Here is a 25,571-nt window from a genome sequence, read left to right as displayed (position 1 = left end):
TGCTATCCGAGGTACAACTCTTCTAAAAAGCAGAACTCCAAGGTTAAAAACGAAATTGTCATTATAAACACAAAGGAGACGAAGACTGTGGAAAATATTAGGTTTAATTGAATGTAATTGACAATATTACTTATTGTCTTTCCGGTTTAAATTTGAAGCGAGTACATGTTTTAAACGCGAAACGTGCATCGCGGAAAAGGGTGCACTATATTAATACTCAATTTTGAATTTCGCGCTTTAAAACCGAACGAAATTGAATCGCGCCAACCCACACCGGATATGTTCGATTCTCCACGGAAAGTTCCCGTGCAGTAAGTGTCTATTTTAAACGTATTACCACAGTTAAATCTGTGGTATTACTATAAGATGTATTTTTATTATAATACCATATAAATCATTTGCATTATCACTGGGTAGATTATGGTTTTCCGGGATGCCCGGTATCCGGAGAGTTTCACTACTACTGAATATTAGTATTAATTACCAACAACGAATAATTTTTCTCGATATCAGGAACATTGAAAAGATAAAACGATATCAGTGTACTTTTTAGATTTTATGTTATCTGGTAGATAACCGCGAATTTATCTCGTTTTCCTCTCAATGAACTATAATGCGCTTATCAAAAATTAAAAAGATTGTTTAAATTACAGCGTTCTTGTGCAATAATTAAGTTTGCGTTTTCTGTAGTGTATTGTGAAATGTAACCTCTGGGCGAGTAGGGATTAAGGGGCGGAAGTTGGATGTCGCAACATTGCGGTGGGCCATTTTACTTCGACTTTCCTCCACAGAGGCTAGTACAAAATCGAACACTGAACTGAAGGGTTACTTTACTACAATGCAAGACAGTGTACCTTCTCAAATATAGTTTTGCATTGTTGTCCTTCCGTCCGTCCGTCTACAGGTCTACACGATACCTCTATTTAAAAGTAGCCGATCGTATTGAAATCTGATACGGGTACCTTTGACATCGATTTTCAGGTAGCTAGGTCAAGAGGAACAAAAAAAAAACCTCAGGTAAATGGGGAAGGGAAAAATTAGGTAAGTTAAGTGCTAGGTATAATAATAGAAATCGATAACTCCTCTTTGTGGTCTGTGTAGGATAGGTCAACAGTTTTGGAGCAAAATGTACCCAAAATTAGTATTTATACAACAATTTGGTGTTCGGAAACTTTTCAAACGTATTATTACCTTGATCTTGAAACTCGTGCACATTTGATACCCACGTGTATTTTACTCAAAACATGGGCTCCGTTAACTTAGCACCACCATTTCAAATTTTTGACTAAAGACAGATTGCGCTAGAATCTCTATGGCTAGCGCCAGCTAGCGCCACTTTGAGTTCAGCTAGCGCCATTATAGATTTTGCAGAAAAGCCCTTGACTTTCGGGGGGTGCTATGTTAACGCTAGCACCACCATTGCGTCCGATCATTTCCAAAAGCAAGCGCTGTGTTCGTCAGACCTAGCGCCACAAATTTTAGAGCTAGCGCCACCCCCCAATAGTGAGGGGAGCAATTTTTCCTAGCACCACCATTTTGTCTTTTCATGTAAAATTTTGACGTTTTGTGTTCTGCTGACCTAGCGCCAGCTAGCGCCACTTTGAGTTCAGCTAGCGCCATTATAGATTTTACAAAAAAGCCTTTGACTTTCGGGGGGTGCTATATTAACGCTAGCACCACCATTGCGTCCGATCATTTCCAAAAGCAAGCGCTGTGTTCGTCAGAGCTAGCGCCAGCTAGCGCCACAAATTTTAGAGCTAGCGCCACCCCCCAATAGTGCGGGGGGCATTTTTTCCTAGCACCACCATTTTGTTTTTTCGGGTAAAATTTTGACGTTTTGTGTTCTGCTGACCTAGCGCCAGCTAGCGCCACAAATTTTAGAGCTGCCATCACCCTCCAATAGTGTGGGGGGAGGGGGCACCACCATTTTGTACTTTCGGGTAAAAATTTGATGTTTTCTGTTCTGTAGACCTAGCGCTCAAGTTAACCTAGCGCAATTATAAATCCTAGCGAGTTTATAATTTTACGGTGTCTGTCCGTCTGTCGGTTAGCACGATATCTTGATAACGATAACGAATTGACCGTTTACGATCAAATTCTGTAGATGGATTCTTTATCAAATTTGTAGATCGGAGTTCGTGAATTGGCAATGTAGACCAAAAAATAAAGTAGGCACTTTTGACATCTCTGTGAGTTATGAACCGAATTGTATGAAATTCAATATTCGTATAGCTTTAACTATATAACACGCAATTCCAAAAGTTGAGCCTAATCGATCAACATTCACAGTGCTCTTTTCGCATCTCGACCATTTACAAACCGGATTGAAAACTTTCTTATTTATGGAAGCATTTAAAAGAAATATACATAGCCACTTGGAATAAAAGCAAATTTAACGCCAGTTTCAAAATTTGGTTTTGTGCATGATGTGTGGTGCCAATTTTCTTATTTATGGAAGCAATTAAATGAAATTTCATACATATACACTTTAAATAAAAGCAAAACTAACACCAAGTTCAAAATTTGGTTTTGCACATGCTGTAGCCATACCCAGGAGCTCGTTTTCTATATTTATTTACACGTCGATGCGAAAAGGGCACTGTGAATGTTGATAGATTAGGCTCAATTTTTGGAATTGCGTGTTATATAGCTTAAGCTATACGAATATTGAATTTTATGCAATTCGGTTCAAAACTCACGCAGATGTCAAAAGGGCCTTACTTATTTTTTGGGATACATTACCAATTCACGAACTTTGATCTACAAATTTGATAAAGAATCCAACTACAACATTTCATCGTAATCGGTCCATTCGTTATCGAACTATTGTGCTAACGGACAGACACCGCATCTGGGATGGTCAAACTCTTTACCTTTTTTAAACCCGAATGTGCAAATCTGTCCCTCTTAGGGTCGGAAATAATAATCAAATTATTTCAATTTGAAATTCTTTACTTTTTGGATTGATCGTTCTGTTTAAAGTAAAAAGTTCCAATAAAAATACTAAAATTTGTATATAAAGTAGCAAGATTGTAACCCTTCATTTCGAAGTAAACTGACGGGGAGGTATGCAGGTACAAACTTACTTAAATCCTTTATGAATGCGCAAAAGTTGTAAATTATTTGTCACATCAAGGGTTTACAGGCGCGTCAATTGTGTGAATGTTGGTAAATAGTATTGTTAAAAAAACACCTTTAGATAGTAGTCGACGTGACGTACAGTCGTGGTCAGAAGTAATGTCCTCCCTTAGAAACTGCAACTGTAGAAAAAGTACCAATGTGTCAGTTTCTCCGTGATTTAGTTCAATTTCATTTCAATCTTAGGCATTTTCCTCATGTTGAAAAGAAGCTCAAATCTCACAGGAGATCCGGTATATTAATTATGTGCTACACTTGAGATAATCGAGGGACATTACTTCTGACCAAAACCGTACATAGGTATATAATTTATCGAGAGTAAATACACCAGAGCTTGATTTTTAATCGCATAATTTTATTTTTACACGAAAGTTTTGTTGCAACGGAAAAAACTCGAAACCAAAAGTGTGATAAAATCGTGACAGTTTTAGCTGGAGCGAATTTATTAATATTATGCTTTCGATCGAGAGTTTTTTCCAAGAGGCAACAAAATTTGAGTGAATTAAAAATAAAATTATCCTGACCAAGGTCTAGTGTATTTTAGGGAGATTAATAAAAGGCAGTAAATTTTACAACCACTACATATTTTACGTATTAATGGAGTTTATTAATCATATAAAATACATATGCCTTATTTGCACCATAAAAATTAGTTAGCTACGGAAAATACACATAAGTATATAAGAACTGCTTCTTTGTTTTTTAGCAGAATTAACAAATATGCTGATTGATTTAACGACTTTATATAGGTTATGAGTAGGTACGTTCGTTGAAATTTTCAAATTTTGCGCTGCGCTGTGTTCTAAACGATTTAGCTCGCAATACTGTGGTAGTGAAATTAATACTGTGACTTACAAAAAGAATTGTTTAGTGAGTAGAGCACAAAACAGAAAAATTTCACAAGAAACAGTACCTAATATGGAAATTTTAAAATTAAAAATTCATAATATAGTACGGTGCAATTAGTCGACAAAACGGCTTAACCTAAACATCAAAAGTAAAAGTTTCCATTAACTGCAAATTGTTCTATACAGTCCACATATTGTTTGGTAAAAAGTTACACCAGTTGGTAAATTAGTAGTTTTTGGTGTTTTTCTTAAATATTTAGAAAACTATGGGGTTTGGCGAGAAAAGTACCTACCATATCCAAAATAATCTACATTAAATTGTGAATAAAAATGGTCTTGTGTATAATCTTGCTCAAGTCAACGATTCCAGAGTTACGGAGGGTGAAAAAGTAGGCATTTTTCGTATTTTTTCGATTTTCTGGAAAAATTTAATCATGTTTGAAGTAAAGAACACTGAAGATCTGGCTTGTTTTCGTTACCAGTGTTACTTGCAAGCTATTTCAAAGCATCCTATACATTCACTGTTCAAGTTGGCTGCGCTTCTCCCCACTTCAGCAGCTACCAGGTAGAACATTCAATTTGAACGTACCATCAGGTGTAGCAGTGGCTGTATGAGAAGAACCCGTTGAAGTGGGGTTGGAAGATTGTCGAACACCTGACAGCAATAACAACACATCCTGCAACTCCCCACGAATTACTGTCCCTCATAGTGGAAGTCTCTTGAAAAAATGCCCCCCCTTGAGAAGGTAGTAAGGTTATCGTTCCTTCAAGGACTTATCAGTAACATACCACCGGTCACTAAAGCTCAATTTGTTTTAACCGGTTTTAACAAAAAAAATAGTTTCCTTAGTGATAATCTCATATTTTTCCCAAAAGAATCTAAAAAAAAGATGAAAAATTTCTACTGTTACACCCTCCGTATCTCTGGAATGGTTCAATTTAGCAAGATTATATATGAGGCCATTTTTGTTCGCAATTTACTGTAGATTATTTATTTTATTTCGCGCTAAATAGTATAGTTTTTTAAATATTTAAGAAAAACTTATCACAACGACTAATTTTCCAACATTTACTTTTATTACAAGTGGTTATGTTTCAAATTTCATTTGAATGCCTCCATAAATAAGAAAGTTGGCACTGCACATGCGCCAAATCAAATTTTGAAACTAGTGTTATATTTGCTTTTATTCCAAGTGGTTATGTATCAAATTTCATTTAAATACTTCATAAATAAAAAAGTTTGCAATTCGGTTTATAAATGGACGAAATGCGAAAAGAGCATTGTGAATGTTGATCGATTAGGCTCAATTTTTGGAATTGCGTTTTATATGGCTAAAGCTATACGCATATTGAATTTCATGCAATTCGGTTCATAACTCACGGAGATGTCAAAAGGGCCTTCCTTATTTTTTGGGTTACATTGCCAGTTCACGAACTCCGATCTACAAATTTGATAAAGAATCTCGTAAAGAATCCACCTACAAAATTTTATCGTAATCGCTCGATTCGTTATCGAGATATCGGACGGACAGACGGACAGACACCGCAAAATTATAAATTCGCTAGGAGCTCGTTAATAAATGATAATTTTCTTCCATGGGGATCGTGGTCCCCATTACACTGACTGGCCGCGTTACCTGCACGTTGTATGGCAATACTTAAATTTGTCGTAAGTAAGTAGTAGCTCGGGGTTCCCCAGTAATATTGGTAATGCGTTTTCCCAGGTATTCCACAAAATTTTCGAACTTCTCTACACCAAGGTCCCAATGTCTCTACTGCGAAAGGTATAAAAATATGGTTCTGTTCTATAATAATTGAACTTCAGCTACCACACCACTCGTTTTACTAGAAAATTAATCCAAAATATTTCAGTGGTGCCAAGTCATAAAGCTAGGAAAAACTGTCCCAGACTACTTGGGTGTGGCGCCTACTCTTAAGATTTTGACTCTATTTGGGAGATGTCAGCAAAACACAAAATAGCAAAATTGTACACGAAAAAGCAAACCGGTGGTATTATAAAAAAAAGGACCCCCACAATGTTGGGGATTGGGCGCCGCCAGCTCTGCGCTACGTTTAAAGAACACAGCGCAGCGCTTGCTTTTGTTAGTCATCGAACACAATGGTGGTGTTAGAGGCTAATAAACCACCCCCAAAAGTTAAAGGCTTTTTGCAAAATTTATAATTGCGCTAGGTTAACTTGAGCGCTAGGTCTACAGAACAGAAAACATCAAATTTTTACCCGAAAAGACAAAATGGTGGTGCCCCCTCCCCCCACACTATTGGAGGGTGATGACAGCTCTAAAATTTGTGGCGCTAGCTGGCGCTAGGTCAGCAAAACACAAAACGTCAAAATTTTACCCGAAAAAACAAAATGGTGGTGCTAGGAAAAATTGCCCCCTGCACTATTGGGGGGTGGCGCTACCTCTAAAATTTGTGGCGCTAGCTAGCGCTAGGTCTGACGAACACAGCGCTTGCTTTTGGAAGTGATCAGACGCAATGGTGGTGCTAGCGTTAACATAGCACCCCCCGAAAGTCAAGGGCTTTTTTGCAAAATCTATAATGGCGCTAGCTGAACTCAAAGTGGCGCTAGCTGGCACTAGGTCAGCAGAACACAAAACGTCAAAATTTTACATGAAAAGACAAAATGGTGGTGCTAGGAAAAATTGCTCCCCTCACTATTGGGGGGTGGCGCTAGCTCTAAAATTTGTGGCGCTAGCTGGCGCTAGCTCTGACAAACACAGCGCTTGCTTTTGGAAATGATCGGACGCAATGGTGGTGCTGGCGTTAACATAGCACCCCCCGAAAGTCAAGGGCTTTTCTGCAAAATCTATAATGGCGCTAGCTAAACTCAAAGTGGCGCTAGCTGGTGCTAGCCATAGAGATTCTAGCGCAATCTGTCTTTAGTCAAAAATTTGAAATGGTGGTGCTAAGTTAACGGAGCCCAAAACATGTCAGAATCATTATTTATGCACATAGACCGCTGGGAAAAGACCAAGGGAATTACATATGTCGATACCCAAGACATGAATTTCATGCATTTTTAACGACCACGGGTATTTTGATCAAAATACGCGAAACCGTTTGTTGTACTTTGTTCACCACACCAAGCCCCTGGGAAAAAAGTTGTTGGCGTTCACGTATGCACCCAAAATTCATTTTTGCGGCCGCGTACATTTGAATCAAGAAAGGCAAGTAAATATTACGATCCAAATTTTAAATAATAATACTGAGGATCCAGTTTATTAATTTAGATCTTATTGAAGACGGTGTGATTATGGTTATATCAGTTACATGTGGGCCATGATAGGCCAATGATAAAAACAGCCCAATGCTCTATAGTTGACAAAATGGCTTTGGTGCAACAATGATGGGAAGCTTGGTAATAGTTATTTGTAGAACTGAAGAAAGTGGAGTTTTTCAACTTGAGTTTAAAGTTACGCTCGTGTGTCAATTGAACAGTTGAAAAACACAAAAGGGGTGCACAACGCCCGACAGCCCATCTGGTGTGATATCACCCTCGACAACGCAAGACCTTTCTTATCAAAAGGACCTAGGAAACAAGCTTTCGACAGCTTGCATCAGTTGTCACATCCAGGGATCAGAGACACAACCAAATTCATCGCCATCCGATATGTATGATCTGGTATGAGAAATGACCGCAATCAGTGGGCAAAGCAATATCGCAAATGCCAAGTAGCAAAAGCCACAAGACACAACGGACATGCAGTAATATCATTTCCTACCAACAGTGGAAGATACGAACGCTTCTACATGGACATTGTAGGTCCGTTAGGCTAGCCCACGAACTTATAAATTAAGATGGACTGATAATGCTGAATTGACAAATGACACCTACATGGGGGCAGCCATGATGTGTACTCACTTGGCGCGAAATTGAAATCAACTAATAAACAAGCATTAACCTCACGTTTTCTAAATAAATTACTGTCACTGACACTGTCACATGTCATTTTCCAAGGCTGCAATAGTCTCAAAACTTGAGCACTAGGAAAATTCCCCTAAAAAATAACTAAAACGTGCACATCATGGCCGCGCCCATGCTAGGGCCATTTCAACCTCTATGCAACTGTTTGATCAGCAGTCTATCTTAATTGATAAGTTCGTGGGCTAGCCGCTTGGCCAGATAAAATCAACACCCGAGCTTCACATGACAAAAGCACACATTTTACACACAGTACTAAACAGAGAAAAATATCAAAATGATGAGTAAAAAGAATATTAATAAAACTAAATTTTCTAAATTTTTATAACTGTGTCTTCACACAACAAAAAGGGCAACTTTGTATAAAGTAATCTATTCCAAAAATTTTCAGTTTTCGAAATATTGGTCATTTAGTATTTCTCGTATTGTAAAAATACCATTTTGTACGGTTTTAAGAATTTCTATTGGTAGGCCATGACTCTCGTTGCCATTTCTTGAGTGCCCAATTGTTTGCCCACTAACAAAAATTCTTAAACAATAGGTTTTTATTTTGTAATATTTGGTACTATAGTAAAACGAATTAATTACCTTGTTGGGTAATTCCTAGGCAAATGACTTTTTTGGGCACTAATTACGACGTGAAAAGTTAATATATTTCCAATTTGCGTTTATTAGGAATGTAGTGTGTTTTTTTTAAAGTAGGTAACTGTTAATATGGAAATGCAACGTTTACGATTAGGTACTTCTTTAATTTGTTTTGATTCTTTGATTGAATCGTAAAGTAGATGTTAGTAAATAACGGTAGGTACTACCACCAAACCTTGTCTATTTAAAACTAATTAAAATCAACACAGCGATGTGTCACACTAATGTATTATTCGTAATGAGCCATTTTCTCATTTACTTTATCAAATGACTCATCATGTCGTGGTGTACTTATCTTTGGTGTGTTACAAGGTTACAAGACAGTGGTACACCAACAAAACCCAAACATTGCTATCCTGACAGGGAGTGTGTCATTAGCATGGTGTATAATACACCATGGTCATTAGCTAGTTTTCAATAGGGGATGTGTTCTCGTCACAGAGTAAGAATGTCAAAACGTTTTTGCGAACAATAAACTTAGATCGGGGAATCGGCCATCGTGTAAAGAGAGAGATCGATTAATTGATTATTTAAGTATCACGATTTGATAATAATAGATTATTTAATCCTCGATGATTAATTGATCAACATTAAAATCGCCTACGCCAAATCAGTTGTTGTTTGGGTACAATTTGATTCTTAAATTTATTAAATTAAATTTATTTGTTTTTGACACAGCATTTGTACCTTGATTTGATGGGTCTATTAGGTCGAAGTCCTGATAAGTAAAAATGTTCTAATTGCTCCCCTTCGGACACCGTCAATTGAACCTAAACCGAGTCGTTGTGCAATGTCAACTGGGCGCCGCCTTCGGAACAAATGGATGCATGTGCATGAAACCACTTAGCGATATTTAGATTGTTTGTAGTTTTGGATGGTTGTCGGTCCATGCAAATACGAGGTAACCCATGATTCCCGGTCATAGCAAGATTTGGTTTACAGGTTTTTTTACAGGAACAAAACACACGGGGCGTGAGCTAGGGTCCTGATGGAAAACAACAAATTTGAAGATCATTATGATATCAAGTTTCCAACGCATACAGTTGTCCCGAGAAAGTTTTTCAAAATCTTTTAATTCCCCACCTTGGGTCCTTCGGGTGAATAGAGAGACACAATAAATTCTTCCGTTTCTTCAAATTCTTCCTATTCTTTGAACTCTTTAAATTCTTTAGATGTGTCGCGAATCGAAGGTCTTCCAATATTCAAAAAATATAAACATTTTAGAAAATTTGAGGAATATATTTTGAAACAGCCACAACGCAGGTAATTGACAAATCCAAGGCGAAGAATTAAACGAATTCGCAGGAGCCCAATCGGAATAATAAAAAAGAATCGGATTAATTTGAAAACGCGAAGCCTGACAAGGATCTGAAAAATCGAAACGGAAACGAGAATCTGAAGTTGATATGATAGATCATAGGAATCTGAAGAAACCAAGGGATACCCTAAAATCGAAAAAATTGAAGAGTTGGGATAAAAGTCCGAACAATCTGAAGTATGATGCAGCTGAATAGATTCAAGAATCGAATGAATCAAGAAGAATAGAAAGAAGCTAGAAAATCCAAACACAACACTTTGAAGACACTGAACGATCGCAAACATTCAAATATGAATTCCGAAGAATGTAAAGCATATGAAATCATTCAAGGATCTAACACATCTAATGGAACTGGAATAGAATAGGAATAGGAAAAACGTAAAAAATATCTCATTTATCTGAAGAATATAAAGTACTCAGGGCGAGAAATTGGAGCATTTTGAAACTGTAAAGATTCAAGAACACCTTCAGGATCGTTCGACACTCTTTCATCTTTCCGCGTTATGTTCATGTAAGTGAGTGTTCTATGGTCATTGGTTAAGCAAAAGATCGCGAGGGTTAGTCCATGAATCACGTAACGCTCGAAGAGGGAGGGGGTTCGAAAAAATTATGAAAAAGTGAAATTTGAGCTTTTCAATATATACTGCCGTGCGAATTTGGCAGCATCTAAATAAAAAGTAGGTAATAGTTCTGCAATTTATTTAGAACTTATATAAGTATGACATTTTAATGACAGTAACCCCCATCTACAATTGTGCAATTGAAACGAGTAACAAATATTGAGTTCACAAAAATCAGGTGGCCAATAGTCTCTTTTTTGGACTCTTTTTTGCTATTTATCAGATGATGAAGCCAATTTTTCTTCAGTTTTAAGTATTTAAGAGTCTTCTTTACCTAAACGCAACTTTTTTACATTATGGTGTATAGATGATTATAGTTGCAAGAAACAAGATGATATTCTTGCTTAGTCAACTCCTATTTTGGTCCTTAGTTAGTTCCCATCGACACTGTGCAGTGGCGCTACTTGTTACCCTCAAATTGTTGATTTACCGCCCGCCAAGATACAGACTTTATTTACAAAAAATATGATTTAATATTTTGGGGTAATGTTTAGAAGTAACTTATCTAGAAAACTGTTGGTTTACTTTTTCCATAAACCGTTTTGTTTCAGAGTAAAAAATAAAACAGATTAGCGCAATAATCGATGCAAAACATCTAATTTTTAAACAATCGGTATTTAGTTGCTATAAACTGTTTTAAAAAAGTAGCCCGAACATTTTGTAGATAAAGGTCTAAATTTATAAAATAGTTCTTAAAAAAAATTTTTTTTTTTAAACAACTAGAGTTTTTATGGCGGGCGCTCTTATGGAAATTTACATTGGGTGCAGTGGGTACAGAAGACTCTTAAATTGAAACAGTAATTGAAGGTCGTTAGGTTTTATTTGGCATTGTTTTCCTAAAATTGAGCTTAAAATTGACACGCGTAAATGTATTTCCGCTACCTTCAATTTTAAGGAAATGGACACGTGTAATTTAAGCTTTAGATTACAAATAAGAGGTTTTGCCGAGATTTTCGCAATGGTAAAAATAATTTGTAATATTTGGGCAGTCTTACTGTAGTCAATTTAATGTCATTGAACACCGGCACGGTTATCTTTTGGATTTCGCTGATGCGTTAGTATTCGCTTGATGACATTGTACTTATTGCAAAGTATGATACTCGCATTTACATTTACTGAATTGGCATAAGTCAACGATTCATAACTTGCACCTTTGTTGTTCAACCTATCGTAACGTAACACTATCGGTCATTGACACCATAAGCAATCAAATTAGGGGTAATCGTAGAGTCAAAACATTCCGCGAACGTGCTTTTTAAACGTCAACACTCAACACTGAACAAAAAAAGGCAGATTTCTTCTAGGTGGGCAAGTTGTTCCAATGGGCAAATAGCACAAATATTGAACTATTTGCCAATAAATTAACATGGCGAGGTACTTATTTTGCATTGACCTGCACATGTGGGTGGCATGCCAATGTTTGATTTCTTAATTATGGCAGATGATATGCATTTTAAGCAACAAATTAAACAATTGTTCAAACACATAACACACTTAAAGTACTACTAAACTTGAAACCTTTTCAAAAAATCCTGAAAGGGAAATAATCAAAAACGGAACCGGAAACACAGCAGCGCGGAGAATATAATCCACCGTGTTTAAACGGATTTTAAACGCGCGCAAATTCTCGAATAAACCATGCATTGTTTAACGTGGCCTATTTAGCACCTTCCGTATTTTTATCGTGATAATGGCCCGATAAGAGTTCCACAAGTGTCGTTCTAAAAATTTCATTGGCAGTACTACAATACGAAATTGGCCGCAGAAACAAAAAAATCACTTATCAATTACCCAACGTTTAAGTGATCTTAAAAACAAATATTTTGTAATAAAACCGTACAATAATGCCATAATAAATTCAGCTCGTAAACCCCGAGCTTACAAAAAAATGAAACAGAATGGCCCATTATTTATTTATTAGCTTAATTTTATTTAATAGGTCATTATCACGAGTTCTATTTACAGTTTTGGCCTCCTTATTACCTTATTCAAATCAAAATCGACGTTTTTAATTTCTTATGTGATGAATAGTGAACCAAAAGTTTGTATTAAACTGGGTATAGTCGACTACTAATTACGGCTAATGACACATTTATTTATTCGCACTCAATATTTCATCTGAACTTTAGAGCCTTCTCAGATGGCTCTCCCGTGAAGATGGGCTTCGAAAAATGAGCGGCTCAAAAATGAACGAACGGTCTGAATTCAATGTATGTATCTCATTCATTATACTAGGAGTACCATATAAAGATTTCGAATAAATCTCCGAACGATTAATGTACACCAATCTACTGAAAACTCGTAGAATAATCCAATCCTCAGTATTACCATCACATTTTTAACAACCATTTATTTTACTCTTACAAAATATATATTATAGTTAACAAAAATGCATCAATTTCATGTCATGGGCATTGAGATAATGCCCTTAGTCTCTTCCCCAACGATCTTGGTGCATGAATAACGATTTTGACATGTTTTGATCAAAATCCACGTGTCCTCAAAAAAAGAATTGAGCATCTTTGAATGACACACACGCGGTTATCAAATGTGCATGTGATGTACTCTTTCAGTATCAAGATAACGCTTTAAAAGTTTTTACAATTCCAAATTCATATGTAAAGAATAATTTGGGTACATTTTGCCCTAGAACTTTTGACCTAGACCACAGAGAAGAGTTATATTGAATTGATACACATCTAAGGGTCATAGGGAATAATCTAGTGAAAGTCCGAACTCGATACATGACCTAGAGGGAATGAAATGTGTTGATTTCTATTATATTGAGCCCGCAGTTTTTCCTGTTCCCGATTCACTCGAAGTCCTATAACTTTTGTTCCTGTTGAACCAGCTTCTTGAAAAGCAATAGCGTCCATCCTTAATATCCAAAGTACGTACACCAAATTTCAACACAATCGGCCACGTTTAAAAAGAGTTATAGCGCACACGGACGGACGGACGGACGGACGGACGACAATACAAAACTAATAACTGAAGTACTGAAACTATCCCTTTTAAGGCAATTTTCGTAAATCGTTTACCAACTTCGTCTTGTCTTTGTTATTCAAATTACTACTTCAATTTTCAAATATCAAGCTCTACTCGATTCTGTATTTTCACTTGATCTGTTTTATCGAGGTTTTAACTATCAAAGTATATTTTGACTACATTATTGTTACTTATTTCAAAACAGGATACTTAAATATTAATTTTGGAGATTAACGAAAAGAAAATTCTTCTCTCTGAAGTTTTAAAAGATACTTTATTTATTAGGTTATTAAAACAATGTTAATTAATAGATTGATTCATTTTTATATTATATATTTTATTGGTATTTTGGTTTTAAATGATACCCTATTAGATGTAACCTGGAACACAATTCGATTTGTTTATATAGCAAGCAACAATCTTTGTAGGATGTTTTCGAGTGCGTCACATCCGCATTTCTTATCGTCGATGACTAATTTTTTATGGCGCTCAATGTCTCTCGGGATTTCTAGAATATTCCCTGCAGTCATAATAAGCTTACTGTTTACTGTGTCCCCAGCACACATCACACATTGCAACTTGTTAGAAAAGGTGGAAGTTTGCAACTTAATTCTAATTCTCGAAAATCAGTTACCTTTCTAAGTAATTTTTCTTTTTTTAAGTAATTACGAAATTTACCGTATAGTAGTAGTTTAGTAGAAGTATGGTTAATACAAAACATTAACATACGCCTAGAAATAAAAATCTGTTTAATTTAACAAACTAAAAAATAAATTCTAAAGTAATAGGACAAGCGCTCTTTTAATTTAACAATTCTCAAACCGTTCCGCATTCTGAAAGGCTTAAAGAATTCAGGTAGATTGAGGTACATTCATCAGGAAAAAGGTACAACCATTTTATGATTTATTTGAAATCTGTTTTCGGTTCTCTTGCGCAGCTGATCGTGATCTTTCAGAATCGGATCTTCCGAAAACAGCAAGTGGAACTATTTTTTTAAACACCCTTCAGAGTTTTTGACTCAATATCCAAGTACGCAGAGGCGTAGCGTGGGTGGGGGCATAGTTAGTGCACAGTATACGAAACAGGGAGACCAAATTTTGTAGGAATCATTGGGCACTGAAAGGCACTAACAACATTCCACTGAACTAGCGCCCTTCAAGTTGGAATTTTGTAGCTCCCACGAATATCGTTTTACTTTTATTGAGGGTTAATTTGGATGACACTTTGCGCTTTCGAAAATTAAAAATTAAACTTATTTTTGTGCATTTACCGGAAGGCAACTAAGTTTATTCCCGGAGGAGTAAAAATGTGTTATATGTGAGGAATTTTAAAGCATTGTTAAGCAATATCTGATATAAATCTCAAAATAATTCCCTTTGTTTACACCACGACATGGCCTTTGCAAATTAGCGTGGTATTAAAAGTAGCGAACTCATTCGAGTATTATATTACCTTTTATTACTTCGTATATGTTTATTTTTAATTTTTATATATTCAGCACCTACTCAAACCATTATTATTTGTTTTATTAAATTTTTATTTATTAAGGTGAATCACTCCTGAATTCCAAATCAATTATTTTACATAGTTTTTAATTAGTAGCAAGCTTATTCTGTACTATGTAAAAAGCCTCGAAACCGACCTCTCTGATTAGAGACCTCTTTTATTGCAGACATCTTGAGAACGGAAGATCACATTAGATGCAATGGATTCCGCCTGCGGCAAAGATGCCGAGCTTCGAATTGTTAGCGCAGCGGGACTTTTGAATGTATCAGAACACGCACGAGGTAAGCCCTGACGAATGCCGATACATTCAAAAGTGTCAGTATGTCATTACATTTGATAATATGCTACTGGCTATGCCCAGTTTGATTTTCATGCAAATCGGTTCGTAAATGGCAGAGATGACAAAAATGATCAAAGTCCTCGTGTGAGATCGAAGGGACGCATTTTTGTGTGGCAGACTAGAATTCTATTTGCCAATTTTGATTCTACCATCAGTAAGATCTTGTCGGGGTTACCATATTCCCTTTGTCGGTACCCACTTCCGAGTTTTTGGCCTACATTGCCAATTCACGAACTCCCATCTACATATGTGATAAAGAATCCACCTGAAAAATTTCTTCGTAATCGGTCCATCCGTTCTCTATTAAATCGATGGACATGAAGCCATCGAGCGAGCGGTCAGACGACTGGGAGAAAGCATTCACACTATTAAATGAAAATCTAATGGAACACTCATCCATATCTAATTGTCAGATGTCTAAATCTGTGTTACTAAATTATTTGCGCACTCAAAAAACATACAATTTTTGTCATAGTGGCTTTTCGATACAGTACGACAAAGGTATCTGTCTTCACGTGCACAGGATTCTCACTCACTATAATTTAAGCCAACTACCGACTTTGAGAAGCTATAAAAAATTCGCTTTTAACCTTTCTCGTAGTTAAGCTATTCCAATACGAATTTGGTTGAGAGCGAGAAAATTTTATTCACAGATTGCAGATGTTATCTATTTTGCGTAATCATAGCGCTTTTTTTCTAGAGACACTGGCGCCATAAACCTCAACTATGATTGATCAATGAAACCTAGATCGTTGAACTTCAAAATCACGTGATTTTAATAGTACATCCCATCTTCTATGTGTGATTAGAAATTATCCTACGATTTATGGCAAAATCTCTTTAAACGTTGATACAGGCGGTTTAATCTCCCTTATAAAGTTTTATGAAGCGGCTTATTTACTGGTGTTCCTAAGCGTTTTTGCTGTATTTTTAAAATTTATTATTAAGTTTTTATCTTATTTTGGTATTTTGGTAAATTCTAGATTCTGTAGTTACACACTGAGTATATTATTAAACTTTTTATTTCTTAACATTGTTTTTTATTTATTTCTGTTCTAATATTAGCACAGCCAAAACAGTAGTAGGTTAGGCGGAGTTGTGAATCTAAAATTGAAGCGTAGAAAATTTAAAAAAAACAACAAATAATATGGACCTACATTTATTTATTAATATTAGTCACTTCAAGATACCGAATGGTTTTCTTTTTTTAGTAATATTCACGATACCCCGAGAAAATATGGACACTTGAGTGTTGCTTATCTAACTCAAACAGAATGAGACGATTATATCAACTTATCAAGGTTTGCAAAACACAATGAATTCCTTGGATGATAATGTTTTTAAATTAACTTTTTTCACTTGGAAAATCCCCAATAATGTTCTACTCGGTGGGATAGGTATTTTTGCTACTCTTATTAATAGAAAATTAGTACTTATTTTGCTTACATCGAACTGCTTCAGTAGAGATGGCATTGCTCTAATTTCTGATTGAGCAAAAATTGAGTGTCGGTTTCATCGAGTTTGTATACGGATCAGACATCGAAAAAGTCCCTACCAATTAGCAGAATTCTGAATAGGTTACGTAAATATGGTTTTGTTCTCCTACAACGTTTAACTAGAGAGAGATAGGTAATCATATAAAATGTGTACCTATAAAGATATCATTATCACATTTTGAAGGAGATAAGGTGCTTTCATAAAGGAACAATGTACTCATGTTACGAAGGTAGGTATTGGAGAAAATACTATACCTACGTTTCTTTTAATGGCAGATTGTTCATATGATATCAATTAAAACTGTAGTAGTAGATTATGAAGATATAGCGTAATAATATTCAAAATATGCATTACTTAGACGTTTATATATTTCGGCAAGCACTAATATCTGTTGCAACTGGTACTTTGGTTAAGATAACATTATTAATGTAGTAATATCATACTGTCAAGTAGGTACAAATATTTAACAAATAACCAAAATTCGAGAGTTAATGACACTTCACCTACTTGAATGATAGTTATCGGGCATATAATTATTGTTCTTGTAGATAGTTCGTATGGTATAACGTCAACTGTCAAAAGGTACCAAATAACATGCATGCGCCTCAGAAAACCAATTATCTCAATTTCCAAAATTTCATGATTGCCGTATATAAGTATATAAAACACGGAAGTTACCAGCTGCCATAGATATTATAAAAAATTTCCACAAAATAAAAAGTCCAAAATAAAATTACCCCAATATACTTACTCACATACATTTTCTTTGATAAAGATCGAATCAACATTAAAAAAAAATGTCACGTTCCACTACGTCGCACTATCCTTGTTATACCGGGTGATTCAATAGATGTCAACAACTCCACTCCAGGGGAGGTGATTTAGACTAATCTTCCAATATCCGATTTTTGAGTTATGACCACATCTTTTGAATTACGTTGTAGAAACGGCAAAATTCAATAACATATGAAACAGCCTAAAACACGTACATAATATTGAATTGCTTATCCATATAAATTATAATTGCACTTTTTAATCTATTACTGTCTACGTAGCCACTATACACCACTTTTATTGCAAATTATTGACACACTGCAAATATAAAATATTTATAATAAGAATACTATACAGTGCGAGTGTAAAGTGTGGAAGCATTACAATAAATCGTTTAGTAAACGTTTTTGAAAAAATCCTGGTACACGTCAATTTGTATCTTAAATGATATAGATCTTCACTGTAATTGTCACTTAAGGATCGTCTTTTGTTTTTGAGATATGACGTAAGCGATAATTATTATAATTCATATCATTAATGTTTTAAAACTTTTAAAGCAATTATCTCGAATATTTCGAAATACGGGGTCACACTTTTTTAGCGTATTTGGTCTTAGAATCTCATGCTCTTTCCAAATTCAGCATAAAAATTATCTCCTACGTCATATCTCAAAAACAAAAGACAATTACAGTAAAATATGTCTCATTTAAGATAAAAATTGACGTGTTCGTGGATTTTTTTCAAAAAAGTTTACTAAAAGATTTATTGTGATAGTTCCAGGTTTAAACTCGCATTGTGTCTATTTCTGGTATTTTTATGATAATTAAGTACACAAATAAAAGAAAAAAGTCGATTTAACAACAATTTTTTGATGTGTTAAAGTCAACAAATTAACTAAATTGCTACCAATTCTTAGTGAAAATCATAAAAATAATGCAATTTCCAACTACGTATCCTGAACGTCATCTAAAACAAAAATTTAAAATAAAAAAGTAACTTGGGCTTATATAATTCTAGGCTAGATTATTACCTACTTTATAACCAAAGACACCCCTAATCCCTGCGTAGCTCAGACTCAGGGTTGGCAAAAATCTGGGTTTTTGTATGCTTTGGGTGGGGTTTTGGGTATTTGTGTTTTTCTTGGGTATTTGGGTAATTTTTGGGTATTTGTCGAATTGCCGGAACTCTAACCTCAAATTATAGAAAAATAACATTAATTTTGAACTTGACTGCCCGATAAAGTAGAAAAGCTTGTAAATATAATAAAAATGAGTCACTTTAAAAAAGAGAAAAAGTTGTTTTAGGTTTTTAATTATTATTTTTATTTTATTTTGTTCCTAATGAATAAGCCGTTTTGTATTTTATATTTTAATGTAAATTTTTTTGAAACTAGGAATAAGAATATAAAGACTGATCTATCAGTACCTGTCTGTTTCCAAGTGAAATATATTTTATTTTGTTTTTGTTTCTAATGAAAAAGCCGTTTCGTATTTTATATTTTAATGTAAAATGTTCTTGAAACTTAGGAATAAGAATATAAGACTGGTCTATCAGTACCTGTCTGTTTCCAAGTAAACTACATTATATTTTGTTATTAAATACTATATAAAAATTATCTCGATTTTGTCTCATTTTGTGTCTCAAATTCTTTGGGCTTTTGTATGGGTTTTTGTGTTGGATTTTTGTATAGGTCTTTGGGTGGGTTTTTTAATTGGGTTTTTCGTTTTGCCAACCTTGGCGCAGATGAGTTTACATTACACTGTTTTTGATTGTATAGTGGGTTGAGTAGCCATTATAAAATAAAAGAAATAAAATATTTACGATGTTTAGTAAATGTATTCGTATCATTTGCCTTTGTTATAATAAAACAATCTTTTTTTGCTACAATTCAGCAGTAAAAAGTGCAGTGGCACCACGCTCAGAGAAAGTCCCTGACAGGGCGTGTCCGAGGGCGCTAGAAATTTAAACCGTACATTCTGATGCAAAATTTAAAAACACTTTAAGGGAATTACATTCCTTATCAGATCGTAGATCCAAGCTATATGCGTCTTGAAAAAGACGAGTTTGTATAAAACTGGAGACGGAAAACGTAAAATAAAGCAAATACAAGAAGCAAAGTGTAAACTATAGCGCGTCCAAACCTCCAAATTCAGTATGGAGCTTATGGGAAAACAGTACATGGTTGCCAAACATATGTTACTGATGTAGTGCCTATAGTTTTATATTACCGTAGATGATTTTTACGGTATAACAACCACACTTCCTAACCTCCTAATCTCAAAATACAAATTATGCATGCTTACTCGGGCTACTCCATATCTCTGATAAAGATTAAAGAAAACAAAATTTTACGAAAATTTAATAGTTTATATCACAATTTAACATTGCCAATACAATTTATATTATATCTGTTCATCAGTTGTCACTGGACTCGTATTCTGGATCATCATCTGAAGAAGATTCCGTAACGTTAATTACAAAAGCTTGAATATCGTCTTGAAGATTATCTGCTATCCACATGTTGTTTTCAATGCTCTTTAAGTGATTTATATAATGTTGCCAGTTTTCAATCGTGACTTTTTCATAACCAAGTTTGATTAACTCTTGTATGTTCTTTACCTTAAATGTCGTGTTATTCATCTTAATATGGTGTTTTACTTGTGCCCACACCATTTCAATGGGATTTAATTCGCAATGATATGGTGGCAAACGAAGAATCTCATGACCTCTTTCTTGTGCTGTAACATCAAGTTTGTGCTTGTCGTATCGAGGTTTCACTTCAGCTACTGCAGCAAGTAAATCTCGTTTCAACATGTTGTCCTTGATGGGCACTTCTTTCTCCATAAGCCAGTTCATAATGTGTTCTTTTCGCCATGACATTGTTGGAATCTGCTCAACCTTTCTGCTGTGATAGGAAGCATTGTCAATCACAATTACTCTACAAAGTTAACCTCAGTGACAAAATCATAGGAAAACCCATCATTACCTTAAAAACGCTTGTAAAATGTAAATGATTTATGCGTTCTGAAAAGAACGATTTTTTAATAAATGCGGTACGAGAATTTAAGAAATTACGGAGAAAAACAAGAGCAATATAATTGTGGCAGGGGACAGACGACTGATGAAATGACAATTTACAATTGACAACGTTGCCTTGTAGGACAAGGATAGTGTTATTTGGGAATCGCTAAAGATAGTAAAGGAGGTGTATACTCGATAAGAGCCCATACTGAATTTGGAGGTTTGGACGCGCTATAAAATAACGTAAAGCGTCAACTGTCAAAACGGAATAATTAATAATTATGGCGCGGAATGTATCGCGTCGTTTTGCAGACTTTCTATTGGCCAGCCTGAATTATTTCAAAATTAGTTCGCATATTTTCCGGGGCTTTTCTGAGCATGGTGGCACTGCAATTGAAACTCGAATAGTTTATAAATATTGCAATATAATTGGTCACGAATGCTTGTTTTTCATAGCTTCCTTATTATAGGTATGCGTATGCGGGCTCCGGCACAGTGGCGTGTAAGTGCAACTGCAGTACCAAGGGTCCCTGGTTCGAATCCGGGCATGGATATTTGTAAATGCATAGTGGGTTGGGTTGGTAAAGCAGTCTTTGGTGAAACCCCACCCACTTAAAAATAAAGGTCAAAAATAAACTAAATAAATAAAATAAATGTGGTTTATTTCCAATTATAGGGTGGTAGTATTTAATGACTAAACAAGTGTGTATTTTTATTTTTTTATAATGAAGTTAATGATGTTGCCAGAAAACTGAAACGTGGGACTTAAAATGTAATGCCAGCTTGTAGAGGAAAAAAGTTGCAATAAGAAAGCGTCATTTCGTTTCAAAAATCTCTTCATATAAATTCACAAAAAAATAATAAAAAAAATGAGCTAGTTTCGGTTTTTTTCTTTGAAAATTCCTTCACTTTCTAAGCATTCTGTGCAACTGTGTCTCCATTCAATCGATGTTGTATGGTCACTCTCGATTTGGGACACTGTACCTACAACTACTAAAAAAATTTGTTAGGCAAAAAAAGCAAAACTAATAGACAATAAGTTAATGGTTAATCAGTGGCATGTAAAAATGTTAAAAAAAATGCCATTTTGTGAGTGTTAAGTTGCAGCCAAAAATGTACAAAAAATGATATGGTTCATCGATTTTATATTTTGTAGTTAAGATTTGTTCTCCATTTTAAAAATAATGTGATGTGATCCTAGAGCTAGACCGTCAACTGCAACAAAGATCATACTACTGGGCGCAATTAACACAATTTCACTGAGGTTAATCTCGAACCTTCTGGAATAAACGGTTAATTTTGATTTATAATTGAATACAAGACTCTGTATCTATTTTTAAGCATAATTCTCCATTTTGTGTCTTATCATCGCGATAACACACCAAATGTGTCACGGTTGTAATTTCAGAAGTATTCTGGAAAAGTTTTAGCGATAGTAAATGTTTTGAAGCCGATATATTCGAATCCCAGAATCGTAACAGATTATGAGGAAATACCGACAGAATCACTAATAAATGTATTATTATTACTCGGAAATTACGATACCTAATCTCGTACTTTTATAATTTGTGTTGGTGATGGTCGAAAAGATTCACTTTCGTTTCGTGTCGATTACGCGTTTGTTTTGCTGGAGATACTAAATTTGTCAATTAAATTAATTCGAATGGAACATAAGGTTCACATTTAAAAAGGCTGTTATTCTAAACGATATATAATTATCTTCAACGAGAGAAACGACTTTGGACCTAGCGTTGAGATTGTCGGGTTCGGGCATGACGTCAAAAGTTTTAGCGATTGGTTTTTGTGGCCACCACCAGGATTGGTGGGGACGAGTTTCGATAGTGGCTTTGCGCGTCGTCATACCAAGTTTTCAGTGTAGGATCGAACTTCGTGCGCGGAGCACTAAACGACTGCGAGTAGGAATAGCGCGATATTTCGAAAATTGTTCTTTACGTTTACGGAGTGTAATACAAGCGTTATCATCGTATACAGCGAGTCTTCCAATTTTCGCAGTGCAGTAGTGTCGTGTCACTTAGTTCTTTTGTTTTCCTTTTTTTGTTATTGTGGGATATTATGTCGACGGCAGTAATGCGACAAAATACTACGTACGAGTTCGGCGAGTTTCTTATGAAGGTAGATGTTTTTCCAATCTACGTGTGGGTGTTTTTATAAATATAAATTCGTGGTAGTTTGTGTATGTGTTTAGGTCGAACGGTGCACGCTCTTTTCTACCTGCTGCACGCAGCAGGTAGACAGGTCCCATTAGCATTCAAGGACCTGTCTTGCAGAACCGGACGTTTAGCTGGTCCTCCATCTTCGCCGCGTCAATTTTTAATAACATCTCGGGGTTGTTTATCCATCGCGGAGAAAGAGAAATGCTAATCACACTCCCACTGGTAGCTTTCACGTTACCCATCCTACCGCGGTTGTCACGACGAGAAAGTAGGCTTCGAGAACGAACTTTTACCAATTGTTTTGTGCATCAAAACAGATGAAAGTGCTTTTCAGATGCGAATCCCGGGGGTTCGTTTCAAAAACGCCAAGTGGCGACGAAACCATGCTGCACGAAACGCGCGCGGTGTTGTGCAATTGAAATTTTTGGTAAAAATTCAAGTGAAATCGATTCCTGTTTCCACAACAAATTTATAGCTATTTTGAAATATAAATTAATAATTTTTATTCTAAAGCGAAAGTTAAACGTAATTAACTCCAAACACCTTCAGGCCTAGCAACTAAATGGTAATTTTTATTCCGTACAAAATCAATTAGGATCGTTTTTCCAAAAAAAGTGGGAGGTTTTTTCGAAAATGTTGACATTGGACGAACCGGAACCGGTAATTAACTGATAGCAACCGGAAAAAATTGGATTACAGTGTTTTTATTTTTAATACAAGGAAGTGTTACGTAAATATTTATTAATTTCGCGTGATACGAAAAGTGCCATCATTACAGGTGGCAAAAAGTTGTTGGTGAATTGAAATTCGAGGTGTTCGTATAGAAATTTTAATCTAATCGTACTTACGAAGGTTGTAAAATGGTGTTTTCTGTATCAAAACTTATTTCTATATTTATCTTATTCCACAACACTCCTTGAAAACGTTGATATTTCAAATTTTGGCGGGCGGTTGAATTATCGCGAATTGTCAATAGGAATGACGTGAAAATTTTCCGTAATTTAATGACGATTAAACTGTATGAAGATGAGAATCTAACGGTTTGTTTTTTTTAATTGCAGGGTGGCACTGGTAATTCGGAGCCTTCGACGGGGGCACATCTAGCAGTAGGAGCTCAAGCAATGGATGCATGCCGTGTACGCTATGCCTTATCCAGAATGAATTCGACACCTGCAAACGTAACAAGTACAGCCAATCTAGTTACCAATCTCTTGGGGAACCTCTCCTTACAACACCGACGCCTGGAGCGTACACAGTCTGCACCGTCACCAACGGCGGCGGTGGCGGCCGCGAGTGTGAATACGTCGCGTTATAAAACAGAATTGTGTCGACCTTTTGAAGAATTTGGAGTGTGTAAATATGGTGATAAGTGTCAATTTGCGCACGGTCCAAATGAGCTACGCACATTAGCTCGACACCCTAAGTATAAAACGGAATTGTGCCGCACCTACCATACGGTCGGGTTCTGTCCGTACGGTCCGCGATGTCACTTCGTCCACAACCAAGACGAAGCCGTTCGCGTCGTAACCTCGGCGGCGATAATAGCCGCACGTCAACCACCACGTCCCAGGCCGACCGCTCTCAGTCCTGCCTTATCGTTGGATAGTCCAAGCCCGCCGTGCAGTCTTAGTCAATCACCCACCTCCTCCATGGGCTCATTTTTTAGTAGCGAACCGGAATTAAATTCACCCGGAGCGGACGAGCAGCGCCTACCCGTATTCAACAGATTGGCCGCTCCGGCGCCGATGTTAGCACTCGGTGATCTGCTGCTATAGTGCGCACTTGGTGGGTTGAAAAGCCATTACTCAAGACGATTTATTTAAATTAACAGTGTCTATTTATGTTATATTATAGAATTCCGCTTTTGCGGAGTGATTTTGATATTGTGTGATTTTTTAATTATTATTATTATATTATATTGTATGTTTAAGAAGAGGCGTGTTTTTATACGAATGTTAATGGAGACCCTGTGAAAATGTGCAAGTAGACTTAGGTTGTATAAAAGTCATCAGTCTCCATTTGATACCTTGTAACATTCCGCGAACGAAGTTTATTTATTTATTTTTTATTTTAACTGCTCATCATTCGTGTGCCTTGTGACCATTGGAAAAAATACTTGATTTTTGTTATTTAATACTTTTATTTAATATTGTGTGTTTTTTCATTTCAATACGTTTATGTTATGTAATTATTTTATTATATTTATATGTAACTTATTATTTATATTTCATTACCATAGCTGACGAGTGCTCGGCACAAAACTAGCGGCCATTCTGTCCGCATCTACCTGTATATTTATATGTAGCTAATTGTATCTTTGTATCATCAATAAATTATATTTTTTCTTTATATTTTGCTATGCCTCACTGCACAGACCTCGGCATACTCATTGCAGTGACTGCACCTAGATACAACCCACAGATAAACGTTGCATACATTTAATACAAAGAAAATGTTCCTACATGCAAACAAAATAAATAATCCTGTATTAAAGGTTTGCTCAAAACGTCAATTAAAAAACTTCCCATTCTTACGAGTTTAAAACCAACAACATGCAACAGGTCTAATAGGTAAGCTGTTGTAGGGTGAATTTATACAAACTTATATAAACAAAAATTCTTATCGTCACTAAACCTATTGTGTTCATATTTTCCATAATATAAATATGTAAAATTTTTCAACCTTCGTAAGTGGCAATCGAACAATTCTGTTTTTAAGTTACAGGCGGTTAGGCAACCCATTTTCCACAGCGGTAGTTT

General features: G+C 35.7%; 2 protein-coding genes across 4 annotated transcripts; one reads left to right on the top strand and one right to left on the bottom strand.

The window, feature by feature from the left end:
• Positions 1-25,161, top strand: LOC116168489 (protein TIS11). 3 transcript variants are annotated; one of them, XM_031484367.1, is made up of 2 exons: positions 1-311; positions 23,874-25,161. In XM_031484367.1, exon 2 carries the CDS (start codon positions 23,934-23,936, stop codon positions 24,585-24,587), a length of 654 nt encoding a protein of 217 aa, XP_031340227.1. In that variant the 5' UTR covers positions 1-311; positions 23,874-23,933; the 3' UTR covers positions 24,588-25,161. The 3 variants fall into 3 exon arrangements, with proteins under 3 accessions (XP_031340227.1, XP_031340225.1, XP_031340226.1); XM_031484365.1 differs by lacking the exon at positions 1-311 and adding an exon at positions 22,488-22,771; XM_031484366.1 differs by lacking the exon at positions 1-311 and adding an exon at positions 22,856-23,377.
• LOC116168491 lies at positions 20,018-20,960 on the bottom strand. The gene is made up of 3 exons (XM_031484368.1): positions 20,604-20,960; positions 20,288-20,555; positions 20,018-20,236 (listed from the first exon to the last, which is right to left on the bottom strand). The coding sequence occupies exons 2-3, from the start codon at positions 20,495-20,497 to the stop codon at positions 20,033-20,035; spliced, it is 414 nt and encodes a 137-aa protein (XP_031340228.1). The 5' UTR covers positions 20,498-20,555; positions 20,604-20,960; the 3' UTR covers positions 20,018-20,032.
• Positions 25,162-25,571: the final 410 nt, after the last annotated feature.

This window comes from Photinus pyralis, unplaced genomic scaffold (genome assembly GCF_008802855.1).
Source record: "Photinus pyralis isolate 1611_PpyrPB1 unplaced genomic scaffold, Ppyr1.3 Ppyr1.4_LG4, whole genome shotgun sequence".
In the NCBI taxonomy this organism is placed as follows: Eukaryota; Metazoa; Arthropoda; class Insecta; order Coleoptera; family Lampyridae; genus Photinus; species Photinus pyralis.
The sequence above is the reverse complement of the archived record's forward strand: the minus strand, read 5'-3'. Positions and strand labels throughout refer to the sequence as shown.